The 19813-nt window shown below is 43.4% G+C and overlaps 1 protein-coding gene across 1 annotated transcript in view; it reads left to right on the top strand.

Annotated features, from left to right (window-relative positions):
* The first annotated feature begins 60 nt into the window (after positions 1-60).
* The window catches only part of DRAP1 (DR1 associated protein 1), a 46584-nt gene continuing 26831 nt past the window's right edge, over positions 61-19813 (top strand). The window contains exons 1-3 of the mRNA XM_088468320.1: positions 61-331; positions 10832-10904; positions 16542-16635. Of these exons, the coding sequence (XP_088324446.1) occupies positions 290-331; positions 10832-10904; positions 16542-16635 (209 nt within the window). The 5' untranslated portion in view covers positions 61-289. The remainder of the gene's footprint in view (positions 332-10831; positions 10905-16541; positions 16636-19813) is intronic.

The following is a 19813-nucleotide window of genomic DNA, read 5'->3' as shown; positions in this document are numbered from 1 at the left end:
CGCGGCGGGATATGACAGACACTGGCCGATGATCACATTGTATTTTTAAGGAGACAGAAACATACTTTAAAGTTAATTAGAGCATTTATGTCAATCAGCTTTATTGTTCACTGATCAGACTTACAATGCACTGACTGCCGTGCACTAGGAAGTATTTTTTTTTCACAATAGGATGAACTTTATTAAACAGCTTTTCGCAGACAGAGCTTGACAGTCCTCTAGGCGGTTGTGGTCCGAATTGTTCTCCCCTTTTACAATCCTCGGTGGGTGAGACTACTCTCAATCGACGATGCCGAGCAAGAAGAAGAAGTACAACGCTCGTTTCCCGCCGGTGGGTTTGTGGCCTAGTTTATGATTACGTTCTCAGATGCAGCCTCGGATTTTCCTGATACCGCTATCCGGAAATCTTCCACCGTGCCTGACTATGCAGATGTCCTGGTTTATGTGAATCACTGTAGGCTTGAATGCCTTGCTTTCTAAACCCACGACATAGAGTTGTACTTTAATTGTTTTTATAGCTCGGTATCCTTATCTGTGTACCCCCTTTGGGAAAAGTTCACCCCAAATTCTTACGTGTACTATTGCATGAAACTATCAGCTCCATTCAGCTATCCCACATTACACAGGTTCTTTAGTCGTTCTATGTGCCCAGGTGTGAACTCCTTTCCTGTCTCCTCTTCATTTGTAAATGGTTCCCCTATTTCACAGCACAGTACCATCTCTATCCTGTAGCTGCCTCCATAATTCTCTGTTGCACAGGGTCATCTACTGTCACTTGGCTCTTTCTCATCTGGACGATTTGTCTTCTCTCTAAGACATCGACCAGTGGTTCCCAAACTTTTTCAAATCACGGCCCCATAGCATCAGCATTTTTTTCACGGCACCCCTGTGCCAAACGTTTCTCATTGAGAAATTTAGCAAAAATTAAATTTTGTAAATTGTGCTTATATGTTCAGTTATGTGGTGGCTGACATGGCTGCGCTTCTTTTTGTCCACATATTGTTTGATTTGCAGCTATTAGCGGTGGTTTTACCTATCACAGTGACTATCATTTATTTGGTACTGGATCACCAACCTGAGGCACCCCTGCAAGTGCCCTGAGGAACCCCAGGGTGCCATGGCACACAGTTTGGGAACCACTGCACTAGACTATTTTTTTTTTGTTGTTGAGCGATGTGGCTGATTCCGATGCATCGGAACGACTAATCGTTCAATATTGTCTATTGTGTATGCACTATGTCGTGCGCTTCCGTGGGTCGTCATCCGCATTGTCAGGTCGGCCCTATGTGCAGGCCATCCTGACAGTGCAGCTGATGACCCCATGCAGCGGGGTGCGGCAGGGGCTGACATTGTGCAGATCCACTTTTATTTCTGAGAGGGTTCCTCCTTTTCATTCTTGCATTGGTACACACGTCTTGTTACCAATGCACTAATTTATCTTAAATTGGCTGACTTTTCTTCATTGCACATGTTAAACTCCTTCTATTAAGTGTCCTACATTGAGTAGTCTGTCTGCTGTCCCAAATCCATCCATGTTCTTAATTTATTCTTCATCTAATTGGCTCATTCGCATATCTTTTCACCCAACTGCACAAGGTCACCCTCCATCATCACTTCACTATCCTTTAATGCATCAGCTCACCTCCATTGTTGCATAAAATCCACAACATTCTCCATTGCTAACTTTTTCTTTAGTGTATAGGTTGCCTTTTGAATGTGCCCCCTTCACCCATTTTCTTAGCCTTTCTTTTCACTTGTTTATCACCACCACTCATTTTCAGTTGTTCTCTATTGCACAGATGAATAGTCATTTGTTAGCTCCACCTTCAGCATCTATTATACCCCTTTTCCACCTAAATTCCGGGTCTGACCCGGAGTTGGAACAAAGTTCCTATCCGGATCAGACCCGGAATTTTGCCGGCGCTGACTCAGGATATTCCCGAGTCAGCGCCGCTCACACCGCAGTCGGGTCTGCATAGACCCGGCTTTTGCGGAGTGAAAGTGGACGCTTGGAGATGACGTCATCTCCAAGCGCCACTGAAGCCGGACCAATCGGCCGGCTAGCAGCGCACTCCAGGTTTTCGTGACCCGGAGTGCGCTGTTCCCATAGCAGGGTTTCACGGGCTACGCCCGTGTTAAACCCTGCTAGTTACCTGGGTTGGATTGCCGGGTCACTCGACCCGGCGATCCAACCCTCTACCCTTTTACACCAGGGAGCTGCCCGGGTTAACCCTTCAAAAACCCGGGTTTTAGCTCCGGTGTAAAAGGGGTATTACTATGTTCTCTTCCTTCTCTTGGTCTGTCCAAATGGGGATAGACAACATAAATGGATCTTATCTGTTTCCCCCCTTCACGTGGTCACTTCATTCCTTTAACCCCCTTGTCAATGATTCTTTTTTTTACTTTTTCAAATATCCATTTAAGTAATTTGGTTATGCAGCACCCACTCAAATTATGCCTTGTATTTTTTTTTTCTACAAAAGACTATGGATTCACAGAAAGTATCATGTTATTTTTTTATATCCCGCACAGCAATAATAATCCATCCAAAATGGGCAACAAAAATATTTTTATTCTAAGCACCACCAAGAATCATTTTTTGGTGTAGCATGAATCTGTTATTTATTTATTAATATGGCAAAAAAGCAAGATTCTACACACAGGTTTACAAAATAAAATATTCACTTGATAATTGCTTTTTTTTTTCTACTAGTTCAAATGAAATGTTTAAAATATGTAGCCCAATATGGCATACTATTTTGAAAAGTAGACAATCTGCCACATCTGATTATGATACTCCTGTGTTTATTGATACCAGGATGGGGTGATCTGGGCAATTGAACACTCCAATCACTTGACTACTTAAGTCCTTCTATAGTGTAGGGCAGGGATAATCAACATGCAGTCCTCTAGGTGATGTAGAACTACACATCTCAGCATAACCTAATAGTAAAACTGTGGCAAGGCATGCTGAGATGTGTAGTTCTATAGTAGCTAGAGGGCCACATTTGAATACCCCTTATGTAACATGTTATTTGCTCACCTTTTTGAAACTATTTGTTACCACCGGTATGTAGTCAGGAAGCCGCCAGTGAAATCCCGGCATGGGACTAATGATAAATACCGACGCCTTTCATTATCCCCACACCGAAATCTCGATGCCCTGCATACCGATCGTAGGTAAGCCGGGCATTGGCAGAGGATAGCCACGGGCGGGTAGGGTTAGGTTTAGGTCTCCCGGGGGAACTTAGAGTTAGGCACCCACCCCCCCCCCCGGGAGGGTTAGGCTAGGGGAAGGGGGGTTAGGGTCATGCTCCCCCAGGAGGAGGTTAGGGTTAGGCACCCACCCGAGAGCGATAGGTTTAGGGTGTGTGGAGGGGGGGTAAGGTTTATGTACCCCTGGGGGAGGTTAGAGTTAGGCACTAGGGGGGAGATTAGGGTTAGGCACCCCTAAGGGAGGGTTAGGGATAGCCTTTATACTTACCCTGTCGGGATCTCCATATGCCGGTCTTGCGGCGTCGGTATTTCATCTGCTGTGCTGAAGTCTGGCGGTATAACATCGATTCTATAACCACCAATGTGTAGCTGCCAGGATGTAGGAGTTCATGCATTTTTAAAGGGGACTATTTGTTTCTATGGGATTGCACAGCCAAGAATTACAGTATATAACAAAAGAAAGAAAAAGATTCCCATGAATGAGTGCACAAGACCCTACAAAATTAATCTAAAACTTAATCTTTATTATTTTTAATATAATAACTACAAATGTGGTATAATAAACATAGCAAAATCCAAAACCAAAATAAATAAATATTTAAAATGTTATAGTGCTCAATTCCTAAAAGTCCCAAATAAAACTAACATAGTAGTATTAAACTGTATAATACCTATATTGAATTGTTCAATGACATACAGTATTAAATTATCCCTGGAAGATCCAGTATTGTCTGTGTCTTGTGTAATAGATCACTAATGAGTTAGATTAATATCCTTACAGTTAGTTGAAAAATATTGTATATACACAACTCATGTCTCTCTTAGCCAGCTTAAAATTTATGGCATATACGCACACATACACCACAAATATCAAAGCCGACTTATATTTGGACAATCAATGGGTTAAATAAATACCCTCACAGTATGTTCAATTTCATTGGAGGTATTATATATAGATTAATTTTGTAGGGTCTTGTGCACTCATTCATGGGAATCCTTTTGTTATATATCACTTATGTATCTCAGAGTGGCACCCCTTTCCATTGATAATATACTCTATATAGAGTTTAACATTAATAAGGGTGACCCCGTATATGTATATAGAATTCCTGGTGCAACCTAAATTCTCGTTCCCCCGTTCCTTGTTATTAACAAGAATTACAGTAGTTCAACATTGGTTGTTTCTTTGCAGACCGATATAATGTTGTGGCAGTGATGTACTGCCAATAGGAGCAATCTGATGGCGCATCGCTAACATCACCTGCAATTTAGTTACCTTTTTGTCTCCACCTATCACCTGGCTCTACTAGTGTGAGAGTGCATGGTGTTATTGTCTGTGTAACTGTACTAGTAACTTGGCTTGGACTTCTTAATTATTTCTGCAGTGTAGGGGTTATTCTCGCATCATACACGATTACTAAAAGGGGACTACACTCTTTGAAATGCGGGTGCCAGGATTGGGATAGGAATGTTTTTTTTGTTCTTTTTTAGTGTGCTTCCCTGTCACTTTATATTTCACAGCATTTTTTGCTGTGAGGGGGTGGGGCTTAATGACATCACACCCCAGCATGATGAAGCCACACCCCCTCCCATCTTTAACATCAGTTGCCAGCATTGCAGTGAATTTTAGGTCTTTCCCGCATTTGAACTCCTGCAGTCAGAGTGGGGCTCATCCTTAGCACTTTTAGAGTTCGTACTGAGGACGAGTTCAACTTGAAGCGTTTAGGGAATATTCCAGGGATATAGGGTTTAATATTCCCTATTTCATTTTTTTCAGTCTCTTACCTTGTTCCTTATTCTTCAGGTTCATCCCAATTCTTTGTTCTACAGTCAGTGGGTTCATCTGCTTGCTTTTGCGGTCTCCAGTGGAAACCTGAAACCTCATCTCTTAAATGTCTAAATTGCTATTATCCTGTGTATTGTCCACTGCTTAGGTTCATTGCTCTCTCATAATTTCCTGCCTTGTATAGGATCACCACCACTTTTATATTTTCACGTAGTTCATTTTGCACAGGCTCAACCTATTCTGTTCAATTATATCTTTGGACTGGTTTGCCACAGCTGAAGCAGTTCTTTATTGTGTGGGTTCAGTCACATTTTCTTTTTAATATTCTATAGCATACGTTTTCTCTTTACAGTTTAATTTTTGAAATGAATGCTATCCCCAACACTCTGATTTGTAAACCTAGAATAGTGCAGTGAGTGGAGGGCTATTGTACAACCACTGCATGTGATGTCACCCATACCTTCTTATTGGCAGGATTACATGTGTTCTCCTTTCCAAGCAATCTAACCACAAGCTCTCCATCCACTGCAGACCTCTGTATCTGGAGGGACCGATGGATTGATTCTTGGGAACATTGTGCAAATATGAGCTTCCACTGTTGACACATTGCTTCCATGCACAATTTCCACATAGCAATATGTATGTCTGCAGTATACACTAATTAGAAGATACTTTTTCTGTGCTTAAAGGACTACTACTGGATGCATTTCTGAGATTACTATGCAAGACCTCTGTTTCTCCCTTATCAAATATATCTGTTGTTGGTACTTGTTTCATTGGCTCCATGGAGCAAACTGGGGGAACATTTCTCTTGGTTGTCTTCACTTTATATACCCCTTAAATCAGGGGTAGCCACAAATAGTTGATGATGGGTGGCACAATGGTCAGAATTGCTGCCTTGCAGCACTGTGGTCATGGGTTAATTTCGAACTAGGGCGTTATCAGTGTGGAGTTTGTATGTTCTATTCTGTGTTTGCAGGGATTTCCTATTGGGGTCCCAGTTTCTCCCACAAACCAAAAACACACTGGTAGGTTAACTGGCTTGTGATAAAACTTAGCACTAATGTGTGTACGTACATATCATAGAAAATATAGATTGTAAGCTCTGCTGGGACAAGACCAGCTAAATATCTGTAAACCGATATAATGCATCCACTATGGGGGAGTTTCATTCAATTCAGTGCGATGTTGAATAGCGCTGGGAATGAGTTCCTGAAGCTATTCAATTGGCTGTGGCACCTTGGGCTTGGAATTTACTGAATAAGAACTTTGTGATCAGTGTTCTCCCCAGAAATTTTTTCCAGCCGGGTGGCATCAAGAAGTAGCCGGGTGGGGTCCTTCGCAATAATAAAATGTTTTAAACCTTGACCTTTTTAGAATGTTTTGAAATAACATTTTATATATTAATTCTCCTTCTTATTAGAGGCCCAGTCGTCTGATTATGAAAAAACTGTAAAGTCTGTAGGATCTGGTCTTTTTTATACAGCTCCCAGATACTGTCCACACTTGCAGGCTTCCAAATGCCGGGTGGCAGGCTTTTTCTTGCAGGGTGGTGCACCCACAAAAACCAGCCTGGGGAGAACACTGGTGATGCAATTAAGGCCTTGCCCGCTCATAAAGCCCCCGATCCATATGACTATTCAGGAGAGTACTAAAAAATCCTTCAAGATGACCTCTATTCCGTCACATTCATATAATCTTTTACCTAAGCTGGAAAAATATCCCCTTCTTCTCGGTTCATACCATCCCATTACGTTGCTAAATGTAAATTTTAAATTACTTGCTTAAATCATGGCCACTCGCCTACAGAAAATTTTACCCACTCTTTTAACTGAACACCAATTAGGATTTGTGACAGGAAGGCATTCAGTTAAAGGCATCCGCACCGCTCTGGCCGCCATAATTTCCTCTAACCATGATTCCCATGCTTAGAACATGCTTCTGAGCCTTGACACACACAAGGCATTCAATACGATCCTCTGGCCTCACTTGTTTGAGGTTTTGAGTCGCAGAGAATTTGCTCCAAATTTTATTAACTACTCCACTTTTTCTATCATTCCCAATCTACATCATTGTTGATCAGTGGATTACGTGGTACAAGGATGCCCTCTCTCTCATCTCCTTTTCAATCTTGCCATTTTTCCCCTCCTCCGTATTCTGCAACAATGGTCCAACTTTCAGGGAGTTTGTGTGGGCACTTGTAGTATTAAACTCACGATATACGCAAATGACATTCTTTTATACATTAAAGACCCCCAGCATACATTACCTCTGATCATGCAAAAGTTTGGGCAATTTGGCAACATCTCTGGTCTTCAAGTTAATACAGATAAATGAAGGACAATGTTCCTTCATCCCACCATTGTCACTTCCTCCTGCGGTTCGTCCTTTTCATTCTCCTGGGCCTCCTCACACTTAGAATATTTAGGTATTATTTTGCCCAAAAATCCTGCTCAATTGTATGACATGAATGTACCTTCGATGACTCGACTTGTTACTGAGGAGCTCCGGAGTTGGAGACATTTGACGCTCTCATACCTTGGTAGAACCGCCCTCACTAAGATGATGACCTTGCCCCGTATTTATATGTTACAGGCATTACCCATTCTCCTCACTATAAGGATATTCAGTTAATTAACAAGTTTTATCGATCATTCTTGTGGCAGGACTCTCATTAGCCTTAAGCTGGGCATCCACTATACAATTTTCGGTCAGATATCTGTCCAATCTGGCTGGTTGGAATGAAAACCTGGTAATGTATGGGAGCAAATGACAGTCGATCATATGGTTTTAAACACTGAAAAAAGGACAAAAAAAATTGTTCAAATTGGTTACATTTGTGTGTTTTAACCAATTTGTCAGAACAACCATTTTTGGCTATTTTCCACTGTTTGCGAGCAAATGGACGACTGCAGGTTTTCATTCCAACCAGCCAGATTGGACAGATTTCTGACAGAAAACTTTATAGTGGATGCCCAGCTTTAGGAAGCTATATCAAGCTAAATCTAATGGAGGCTTAAACTTTCCAAATGTTTTGGTTTATAACCATGCCTCCTTGATGAGATTCTTGATTGGTTACAAGATCAAAAGATTTACGCTAATTCATCCCTTGAATCACCGCTTCTACTTACTATGGCCCTAAAATATTTCCTTCACATTCATGATCAGGAGGTTCCGTCAGAGGTTCATGACAATCCTTTATTAATGACAGCTAGGCACCTCTGGCACATTCTGCGTCACAAATCTTGCCTGAATGCTCACAAATCCATTTATCACCCGTTATTGCGTAACTTAGATTTTCAAGAGGGATGGGCGGCCTATGCTTTTACGGTGTAAGTCATCTGCTCAACTTAGATGCGCGGCGACACCTAACATTCCTTGAGGCAACTGCAAAATTTGAGACTCTACAGGCTTATCCTCTAGCTTATTTTCAGGCACAACATTATGTAGCCTCTGTGGTGTGGACATTCTCTGCTGTTGATTGGCGTAATCCGTTAGATCAATGCCTCTCAGAACCAATACCCCCATGTAAAGCCATCTCTATAATATATAAATAGATATATATATATATATATATATATATCTATATAATTCTTAAGTGGGGATTTAGACCATGACTTGGTCAGCCAGGGGATACGCCAATGGCTGACACAATTTCCAACTCTTTCTACTGAGGATTTGGTAAGAGGGCTACTGAGGTCACGTACACTGCTAACTGCTAGTTCATATAATAAACTTTTTTTTAAACGTACATCATAGGACCTATTTGTCCCCCTACAGACGGTACAGAATGGGTTTATCCAACTCCCACCATTGCCCTAGATGTGCCAAGGAGGAGGCTGACCTTTTATTATTGTCTGTGGGAGTGTCCAATAGTCCAGGGTTTCTGGAGGCGAGTACGGCGGGAGGCCGAAAACCATCTGGTCAATTTTGTGCCGCTTACTTCGGAATGGGCCGTCCTAGGTATCTTTCCGAGGGGTCAGAGACTTATTCCGGGTAGCAGGAAATTATTACTCGCTATAAGTGCCACAGCAAAAAAGACCATTTTGCAGGATTAGATACACCCAATCCCTATTACTTTTCAATTGTATAGGGAGAAATTAACTTTATTTTCCGAATGGACTGGGTTGAAACGACATTTGAAAAAGAGATAAAGGCCACTTTTTACTTTGACACTTGGGAAAGTTGTATTGCAATTTTTCATAGTATGCGTCTGACCCAGTGGTATGTAAATAGAATCCTCTTGGGTGATCCTCCTATCACGCTGCCTGGCGGGTGTGTGCCAGACATTCTTTTTATTTATTCATTTAAGTTATTTATTTACTTTCCATTATCTGCGTTTATGTTCCTGTCTATGTTGGGTTAAACCTTGGGCAAAATGAACACTTGTATAATATAAAGCATATGGACATGCTCTGGAATATATTTGTGCTGTTATACACTGTATGTATGGTTTTCCTTTATTTGTACTGGACTTTTTACACTTATGTCTTGCTACTTTGATGTATGGTGTTTTTGTTCAATAAAAAACTTTCATATATATATTTTTTTATGTGTGGTCACCATAGCAGAATTTTGTATGGACCCGCATTTACCACTCAAGGATGGAAACAACACTTATTTCCTCCCCACCCCCCCTTTACGTCACATGGCAGCTACCAAGAGGGGAGTATTTATTTTTAATAACTTGCAAAACTATAGTTTTATGTAGTAACTAGCTTTTTACCGCGGCTTCACCCATTATGAAATTGCTTCTGCTGTTATTTTTGTTTGTTTTTTTTCTACTTACGGTGTTGTAGTTGTATTGCTTTGCATAGGGGCACTGTCACGGAACTGGTGACAGCAGCGCCTTCACCCACCGCTCACAACAATGTCACTGTGTGCCCTGGGCACAGACTGCTATGTAGCCTATCCTATTCATGTGAATGTGGGCGCAAAGCACCTCCCCCACCCATTACTGTACGCGCACATGGCGACTCACCTATCTCTTGCATTAATGATGTAATCAATGTTGTTTATTGCTCAGCATTAACTTGACTGCTCTAGATGAAACAAAGCACAGGTTATTTATAGGAGTTTCCACTACAAAATGATGCATTTCCATGAAAATCGGTTTACTAGTTTTTGTGCCAACTTGAAACAAACAAACAGACACAATGTTCTTATAATATTAGTATAGATTACTATCCCTTCTAATTCAGTAACCATTTTATGGAGTTGCTGGGATTTTGTAATTAAAATTTTTACGTTAGATCCACAGTGATGGACTTTCTATCCACTACCAATCCATTGACTGCTTATAGCAGAGGTTCCTAAACTCTGCCATTACAGTCCAGGTTTTATGGATATTCGTGCTTGAGCACAGGTGACTTAATTAGTACCTCAGTCAATTTGATTTAACCATCTGGGCTAAAGCATGGATAGCCTTAAAACCTGGACTATAATGGTGGAGTTTAAGAACCACAGGCTTATAGTACTGGAATATCACATCTCTGTTTCAAGCTATTAAATCTGATGGGTATACTCACTAGTCTTTGATTGATACATTTAAAACGGCAGTAGATATAAATACTGAATAATGTTTGCTTAATATTTCTTTCTATTGACAGTCAAAGCTCTGATGAGAGAGAACTTTGACAACTCTCCGGTTAGTAAATCTACCCCTAAAACTAATTTCATGTAAACAGACTGTATATTTGGGATTTACTTTGCAAGTTTCCAAATGTATGCAGAAACTGTGGTAAAGAGCGACTGTAATGGATTCCACCTCATAGATTGTAAATATCAAATGTTTTTTTTGTCTCACTGAGGTGTATTCTCTAATTTAAGGCAAGGATAAAGAAGATTATGCAGACCGATGAAGAAATTGGCAAAGTTGCTGCTGCTGTTCCTGTCATCATTTGTATCCTTTGTTAATACATGAGGCTCAGATTGCTTTAGTCCTTTCTTATCTGGAGGGTTGTCATTCCTTATTGACCTGACCAGTGTCTGCATATTGATATTGTATACACTGTTATATTTTTCTTTGCACTTTTTTTATTTGAAACACTGAGTTTGTTTAGCTGGTGAATTTAGTTCCCTGCCTCTTCATAACAGCCCTTGTTCAATGATGGTTGCCTACAGCAGAGTAAGTAGCAACCATTAAGTGAGATTATAAAAATAAACATAACTATTCATTATTACATACATATATTGCCCTATGGATATGATTTATTGTAAAATAATCTTGACAAGGATGTGTCCAATGAAGACCTCATACAAAACAAATGTCTACTATCTGTACAGTGTATCCAGTGGTTACACTACATTGCTTGCCAGGGAAATGCTCAGGAAGCTACATCTGGCACTGGAGGTGGCGGTTAATAAACCCTAATTTTAAATTTCAGATGCAGCACTTTAATGGTTAGTTGAAATATCTAACTATGGGGGTGATTGAAAGTCTGACGGTATTGCTATAGCAGCTGCTGCCATGGTAGCAGCTGCTATAGCAATGGTAATGCAGCAGGAGGCATCACGCCTCCTGCATGCATTTCTGATCCAGTGCGTTCTAGAATGCAACACTGGAACATTTGCAAGACTATCAGCCGGCTAACTGACCCATGGGGTCACGCAAGCTGGCCGCCGCTGATGCTAAAAAGAGGCCATGTAATCTATGTCAGTCGACGGAGATCCTGGCCTTGTCTCTCCCCCCACAATGGCGGTAACACGCCTCCATTTTATGAAATGGAAGCTGTCGCTGCCCCCTCCCCACTCACACGTCAGCGGTCTGTCAGTCACTGACAGTCTGCTGCCACTCTGTGTGCGTTTAACGCAGGACCCGTACTGCACATGCGCAGTACGGATCTTGTGTCATCTCAGAACGGCACAATCTTGAGATGTGTGCTAACCATCGGGTTAGCGCACATCTCTGAATTAGCCCCTATGTTCATATATGTCTGGGTGTACACTAAACAATGTGTGTACCCAGCGATGCAACTGACGAAGCCCCCGCCGCATCCCACTGCTTGGGATCGTCGGTCACATTTTCAGATTGAGCTGCATGTAAGAATGACCGGACGATGTGACTGATGACCCTGGGCCAACAGTGGGTACACACTAGACTATTTTGACGAGATGTCTATATGTCTGCCTGACCCGTCGGATCGGGTGAAATATCATCTAATGTGTACCCTGCTTAACTTTGCGCATATGATAAAGTCTGCAAATATAAACTGCTTATTAGACATACACCGCTACTGTTCTTTCTAGCACCCTGCACCTGTCGCAACCCGTGCAGTCCCTCTTTCCTGCCTGGGGTGTCGCTCTCTGCTCTGGTGCTTCTAGCACACTCAGCTGATGCAACAAGCTGCTGAGATACAAATCAGAGAGTGCTAGAAGCACCAGAGCAGAGAGCGAAACCGCAGGCAGGAAAGAGGAACTGCACAGGCTGTGATAGGTGCAGGGTGCTAGCATGAGCACTACTGATCAATCCGGTAGCCTCAGTAGACTGCTAAACCTCAAAGCAAGAGACTGGGCACAGCCATCACTCAGGTGTGTAGCTTCTGTAGGGTAACCTATAACAAAGCGATTGTATTTATGTGGGAACCATATCTTTATTCGCGTTTGCAGCAAAAAATATACAGTATGGGATGAAAATGGAACCATAAAACCATTGTACTACATGGAGATGTATACCAAAGAGATAATTTTCAAAAATATAAAGGTCTGTTCATTTCATACAGTCCCCTTTGTAGTGTCTAATAATGACATGCAAATACGCACTATGTATCTTACCCACAATTGAAGTCCGGTGACTCACTTTTTCAGAGTGGGTGGGTCCCCGGGAACGCGCTCTGCTGCTTTCCAATCTCCTGGTATATGATTGATGCCTCCGGCTGCAGGGAGGACTATTAAAGGAGCCATTACGTGGTGCGCCGTTCCCCTGCAGCAGCTCACAGCGTGAGAGTAGTGTGTCTGATCTCCCGGCCCGAAGACTGGTCCCGGCGCCCCCCCGGCCTGAAGACTGCTCCTGGTCCTAGAGGCTCACCTGGTCTGAAAACTGCACCCCACCTCGGCGTGGACACTCCGGCCCCCCCGGCTTAAAGGTACTGAGGGCTAGCGCGGCGGGTGGGGGATGGTGCCAGACTCAGACTGCATCCTAGAAGGAACAGTAGGAGCGGAGGTGCTGTCATGCCGCTGGTCTTGCTCTGTGGCATGCGGCAGCATAACAGCACCTCCGCTCCTACTGTTCCAGGGACCCGCTAGGAGCATGAACATCACGCTCCGACAGTAGGGTATGTAGGGGAGCCTGGGCTGCTGGGGACGGGCGCACTTCTCATGTGCCTCTCTAGCTGTCCCTCCCTAGCTGGATTCACCGATCCTGCCTCCTCTGAAAAAAATAGAGCAACGCGGGTGGTTATTGAAACAGGGAGTAGGTGGAGGGAGGGGTAATGATGCAGGGAGTAGTGGGTGGGAGGGTTGTTAGTAGTGCTGGAAGTAGTGGATAAGGGGGTTGTTAGTGGTAGTGGGGTGGGTTGTTAGTGATGTTGGGTGTAGTGGTGGGTGTTATTGATGCAGGGAGTACAGCAGTGGGGGGGTTGTTGGTGATGCTTGGTGTAGTGGGGGGTTGTTAGTGATGCTGGGTGTAGTGGGGGTTTGCTAGTGATGCTGGGAGTAGTGGAGAAGGGGGGATTGTTAATGGTGCTGGCAGTAGTGGGGGAAGTCCCAGGGGTTGTCCCTATTGATGTACAGCCTCTGCTTCCTATAGATGGGCTCTTTGTATATCATGGGCCTACATTATAAGCCCCATTATGGTGAAATCAATATTATTAATGGCGTTAGCTGCGGGGGCCAATATCTGGAATGCATCGGATTCCGGATATTGGTAAATCTGGCAGCCAGTGGCAGAACTCCCAGAGACAATGGAGTCACTTGTTGTCGGGCTCCAGCCCTTAAGGGGGCATCTGGCTCCATTGTCCCCCGGCCCGTTCCGGGCACTACTATGGAGACGGAGCGCCGATGATCGGCACTCCACCTCTAGCGGCGTCAATACGGGAGTTGCGGTCGCACCCCCTATTTGCCGGGTGCCCGCTGAGTGTGTTACCAGCGGGCGCCAGGCTCCTTCTTTCCCCCCAGCGGTAGCCAGAGGAACGGAGCTCACTACTGAGCTCCGCTTCCAGGTCCCGCAATGCACTATGGGAGTGACATCATGACGTCAGTCCCATAGTTCCGAGGAGCGGGCGCCGGGGACGGAAGGCAGCAGCACTGGAGCGGGGTTTGAGGTAAGTATTGTTTTTGTTTTGTTTTTTTGTACGTGTGTGCGCTCGCGGGGGGGGGCTCACTACAGTGGGCATTATTGGTGGCTCACTACAGTGGGCATTGGTGGCTCACTACAGGGGGCATTATAGGGGGCATTACGGGGGCTTATGACTGGGGGCTTTCTACAGGGGGCATTACAGGGAGCTTACTATATGGGGGCTTAATATAGGGGGCATTACTGGGGGCTTTCTACAAGGGGCTTACTACAGAGGGCACTACAGGGAGTTTACTACTGGGGGCTTACTACTGGGGGTATTACAGGTGTCCTTACTACTGGGGCACTGGAAAGGGGGACCATTACTGGGGGGCACTACATAGGCGGCACTGCACAGGGGGACCACTACTGGGGGAACTGCATAGGGGGGTGGCAGCTGGGTCTGGCATAGGTGCTGGGGGGTGATACATTTTAATTTGGGGGGGCACCAACATTTATCTTGCCTCCAGGCACCTGGGATGAAGTTACGCCACTGCTGGCAGCATCGCATCCCCCATAGAAACCTATGGGGGATGCGGCTGCCAGTGGGAATGGAGGGATTACAGCGGGTGTCGGAGATACCTGCTGCGGTCCCTCCTTGATACATCCTGGGGAAACTTAATATTTGAGGTAAACCTCCGAAAACAGGTGTTTTCGGGGATTTTACCTCAAATATTCAATGATAAATGGGCCCCTAAAACTTTAGTTGGCTAACACTGACAGCTCTAATGTTGATTACCAGCACCTGAGTCTATTAAGGAAAAATGTCTCATTCTGCACTAAGGATTAACCAAATTTTGTACTTCCTATACTATACTATATTAAAGCTAAAGAATGTTTTACATAACTGTTTAGCATTCATTATTTTTTTCTGTTTGTTAGATTTTTATAAAACTTTCATTCCCATGGGACCCAGAAATGGTCAGGTAGGACCCCAATTTAGTAAAGTGAGGGTTACCAGGGACCCACAATTTTTTTGTCTCACCGCGATCACTGCATATCCATGTAGTCTGTGTGCATGTACATATAACTGCAAAATTAGTTAGGCCTCCAGCTGACGTACAAATTAATTTTCATCCTTTATACATTTTAGCTACCAACCTCAGTAAAGAAATCCCTTTTACATAAGAACACTGATAACTGTGTGCTTTGATTATTGTTGCTTTCACATTGCTCCAGGGTAGAGCAGGAGCCACAGCTGTATCGTGCATCCTTTTGTAGAAAGCACCGCCTATGCATTCATGTTGTAGACTATAACAGTAGCCGTGAGACGTCTATCAGTTGTATTTGAAGTATTTTCACCCATCCTGGATTAGCACATAGATTACTGCCAACCAGTGTGAGAAAGAGAAGGTTGCACTTTGTGTTGCTTTTTTAAAGGAGTAGCTCATTCAGCTAAATGGTCACCTCTCCATCTCTTCCTGATGGCTGTCTCTGAGGACGCAGGCAGTGTATTAAACAGAAAAAGTGTTTCGGTCCCACTAGTACTGTTTTCTGTTGCTGTAGACATGTTGCTTGGTATGAAAATATAGTTAACCTTCTGTTTAATGCTTCATTCAGCTCTGGACGCAGCTCAGTTTTTTACAGATTCTCGATGTTCAGGAAACTGCGCATGCGCCGGACACGTACTGTGCATGTGCAGTACGGGTCTGTGATGTTACTCGCAGTTCGGCAGCAGACAGTCCGTGATTGACAGTCTGCTGCCTTTTCTGGGCACGGAGGGGGCTTTCCACATGCCCAGAAAAGGCAGGCCAGGGTCTCTGTCAGCTGGCTGAGATTTCCTGGCCTCGTTTCTGCAGCTGCGGCGACCGGCTTATGTGACCCCCTGGGTCACTTAGCCAGCCAATGGTATCGCATATGATCCGATATTGCATTCTACAACGCAACTCAGATCAGTAATGCATGCAGGAGGCATGATGCCCCCTGCTGTGTTACCAAATTAAAGCTATCGCAGCTGCTACCATGTAAGCCGCTGTAATAGCTGCTTCGTCCTCAGCTGAATCTGGCCCTTTGTCACTTTTATAGTTTGCGTTCATGCCATGTATCAGCTGCTATTCACACTTTAGAGAATGGTGCCATGCAAAGATCATCCTCATTTTCCGATGCGCGTGTTAGGTATAACTATTCACCACCATAAAACCTGGTTCAATCAGAATTTGTTATGTACTCAAGTTTGAGGCAAACAAGTTTTGGAGCTGGTTGCCAGCTGATCAGGGACCACAGTGTATATTACTGCATCATTATTTCAGCTCCTTGACACTCTCCTAGCTCGTGCACTTGAGCTGTTCCTGGAGTCGCTCCTGAAGAAGGCTTGTCAGGTCACGCAATCTCGAAGCGCCAAAACCATGACTACGTCACACCTGTGAGTTTTTTGTTATGTCCTTTCACTTGGCCTTCCTCCCAGCAAAAGATAAGAAATATAACCATCTGCACTTGTGGCACCATGACAGATGGTCAGCCGTTCAAAAGATCAATGCCTAGAAATAGCTTGTCTCTTTCATTACACCATCCGTGTTTCACTGCTGCTGTTATAAGTCAGCAATGAATTAGAAAGAAAAGACAGAAATGTGCCATCTTCCTTTTTAATTTGTTTCTCCTAAAAGATAAAATGTACAGTAATCATATGCTGCCTTGCCAAAACATCGACATAGCCTGCCAAGTTCCAGGTTTATCTTTATGTCTTTCAAATAGAACTCTGTCGAATGTCATTTCAGGTTGATGTTATTCGTCATTTAGGTTAGAGACTGTAACCAATTTACTTTTCCAGTCCCTCTGAGGACCATGTGACAGTATTGGTCTGCTACTGGCCGTGATATTTATCTGGTCCCCTCGATGTTGAACAGCTGTGATAATGTTTTTTTTTGTTTTTTTTTTTCATTAAAAAACAAAATGATGAAAGAATACATACGCTTGTTTCACATCAGAATTGCAGATGCTATATTAAAGAAATGTAGTAAAGCTGGATACACATTGGATGATGTGTACCCAGCGTGACATCACCGGAGACCGAACCCAGCATGTGGCAAGTGCGTACACACTTGCTGATGCCTGGTCCAACGGGGGGGAGGGACATGTCATGCTGAATTCTGCAGCATGACATTGTTAGCGACATTCCCCATCTGACCTTCAGTAGGACAGACGTGCTTTGTTGCTAACGACCCGCCGGTCGTTACAAACTAGATGTACCCAATATATCTCTCTGAACTGCAGGATAAGATGGCATATCTTCTAGTGTGTACCCAGCATTATTTCTCCAACTCTGTGATGGGATTTTCTTTACTGGCTGGAAGGAAATGTCTTATCCACAATTTCTTCTCACTAAGGGTCTGATTCAGGATTGCACACAGATAAGCCACAGAAGCATCCGTGTTGCGTACTCGGAATGTGAATCTATGCAGCCGTACGTTATCATCCGCTTGTCATCGATGTCAGCGCGCATTTGCACCAGCCCCTTACCAGGTGGAACAGATCTGTCTGAACAGAGAGATCTCGGCGTTTGCAATTCTGCCTACACACCCTCAGAACACTGGGCCTACAAACGAATTCCCAGTTATTATTATTGGTAGTGTCTACCTGCGCTCTGACTCATAAAATGGGGGTGTATTCATTCAGCAGCAGTACCTTTAAGGTGACCCAAAGCTTGTAACTGGTAATGGTGAATGGAGGGGGGTACTGCGCTTAAATGAATTGAGTATTCTGTGTGTACACAAATGAGGCTAACACTGTCTGTATTATGCTGTTTATTAGGAGTCACACTGTTATACCCTCTCAGCTGCCAGTGGAAATGCCACTGGGTCCTTGTCATTTCAGGCTGGTGTTTTCCATCAATTGGGTTAGAGGCTGTAACAGATTTACTTTATAATCATCCCGAAGACCATGTAACAGTTTTAGGTCTGCTACTAGCCATGACCTTTATTTGGTTCCTTTCTGTTCATCAGCCGTGATAACTCTAAAGGTGCGTACACACTACACACTGGACGATATTACTGAGCGACTGCACGATTACGACATCATAATCGTTCAATCGCTCAGTAATCGTGCACTTTTATGTCAGAAACGACCAGCGATGCGCACTCCCGCTGGTCGTTTCCGACATTGTCCATCGCCTGAACATGCAGCACAATCTGTCGATAATGACAGATTGGCATGTTCAGGAATGATGGACAGTGCCTGCACTGAACGACTGATCGTTCAGTGCAGACACGACAGGGGTTCAGGAACGACGGTACAATTACGATGTCGTAATCGTACTGTCTTTCCTGATCGCCCAGTGTGTAGGCACCTTTACTGCATTGGTTCCCAAACTTTTGTTTTAATCACATCATTTTTTTCACGGCACCCTAGGCCAAAAGTCTCATGTTAAGGAAATCAGCAATAATGATTAAATTAAGTAAATTGTGTCGTCATACATCTAGCCTGAATACGCCATGTGCTGCGCCTGAGCTGCCAAGTCCTGTACATCTCTGCAATTGCCATGTTGCGTCGCAATGTGAAGTGACTAGGACGCACCAGGAGACTGTGCCGATTTAATTTTTGAAAAGTGACAAATATGTGTGCAACTGATTGTGCTCATCACATTGATCATAAATAATTTGATTTGGTCCTGGACCACCAACCTATGTCACCCTTGCAAGTGCTCTGTGGGACCCCAGAATGCTATGGAACCCAGTTTAAGAACCACTGAATTACTGTATAAAGGAATACATTTGCTTGTTTCAAATTCGAATTGCAAATGTTATGTATTAAAGAAATATTCTAATTCCACAAACTTTGATGGGATTTTCTTTTCTCCCTGTACTGGCTGCACAACCTGACATGGCCTGTATAGTATCTGCTCAAAGTTGGGTATGGTTGGCTCGGGCGCATGCGCAGTGAAAATTTAATCTCAAGATCAGTCCGCTAAATGGCCTTGTGCGCAACTCTGAATCGGGCTTTAGTGGTACAAATGCTGTATTGTTATGTACCTGGCTTAGGTTTACACAATTATACACATTTGCACATGAATGTCTAGTCCAAAATGTCATCGTCTTCATAGAGGTGTGCAGGAAAACTTACGCATGCACCTTGAAATGCACCAAGTAAACGATTGAGCTCACTTAGGGAATATGTATCAAACCTGCTAAATGGGGTATATTGCCCGTGGCAACCAAACACATTTTAGCTATATATTACATTCTATAAATTGATCGCTAGTATCTGTTGCTATGGGCAACATATAGCAGTGTGAGCCCATGTTTTTGCAATCTGTAAATGAGCTTTATTGCTTCAAATGGTCAGCATTACCAGACCTTACAGGTCAATCGGTGGTTGGCAACTAATTCACTGACCACATTATATTATGGTGACTATAAGTATGTTTTCACTGTTTAAGTTAGGACTGACCATGAAAATAATAGCAAGAACAAATATATTATGCCAGTATATTATTTGAAAAGGCAAATTGCTTAGTAATATGACTGTATTCAAATAAGTGTATGTCAATGTTTTACCTGGAACTTGTGGATGTTGTATTGGGCTGTATTTAGTATGTTGTATGTTGG

The sequence above is a fragment of the Taudactylus pleione genome, unplaced genomic scaffold (genome assembly GCF_031769625.1).
Source record: "Taudactylus pleione unplaced genomic scaffold, aTauple2 ptg000085l, whole genome shotgun sequence".
NCBI lineage: Eukaryota > Metazoa > Chordata > Amphibia > Anura > Myobatrachidae > Taudactylus > Taudactylus pleione.
The sequence above is the reverse complement of the archived record's forward strand: the minus strand, read 5'-3'. Positions and strand labels throughout refer to the sequence as shown.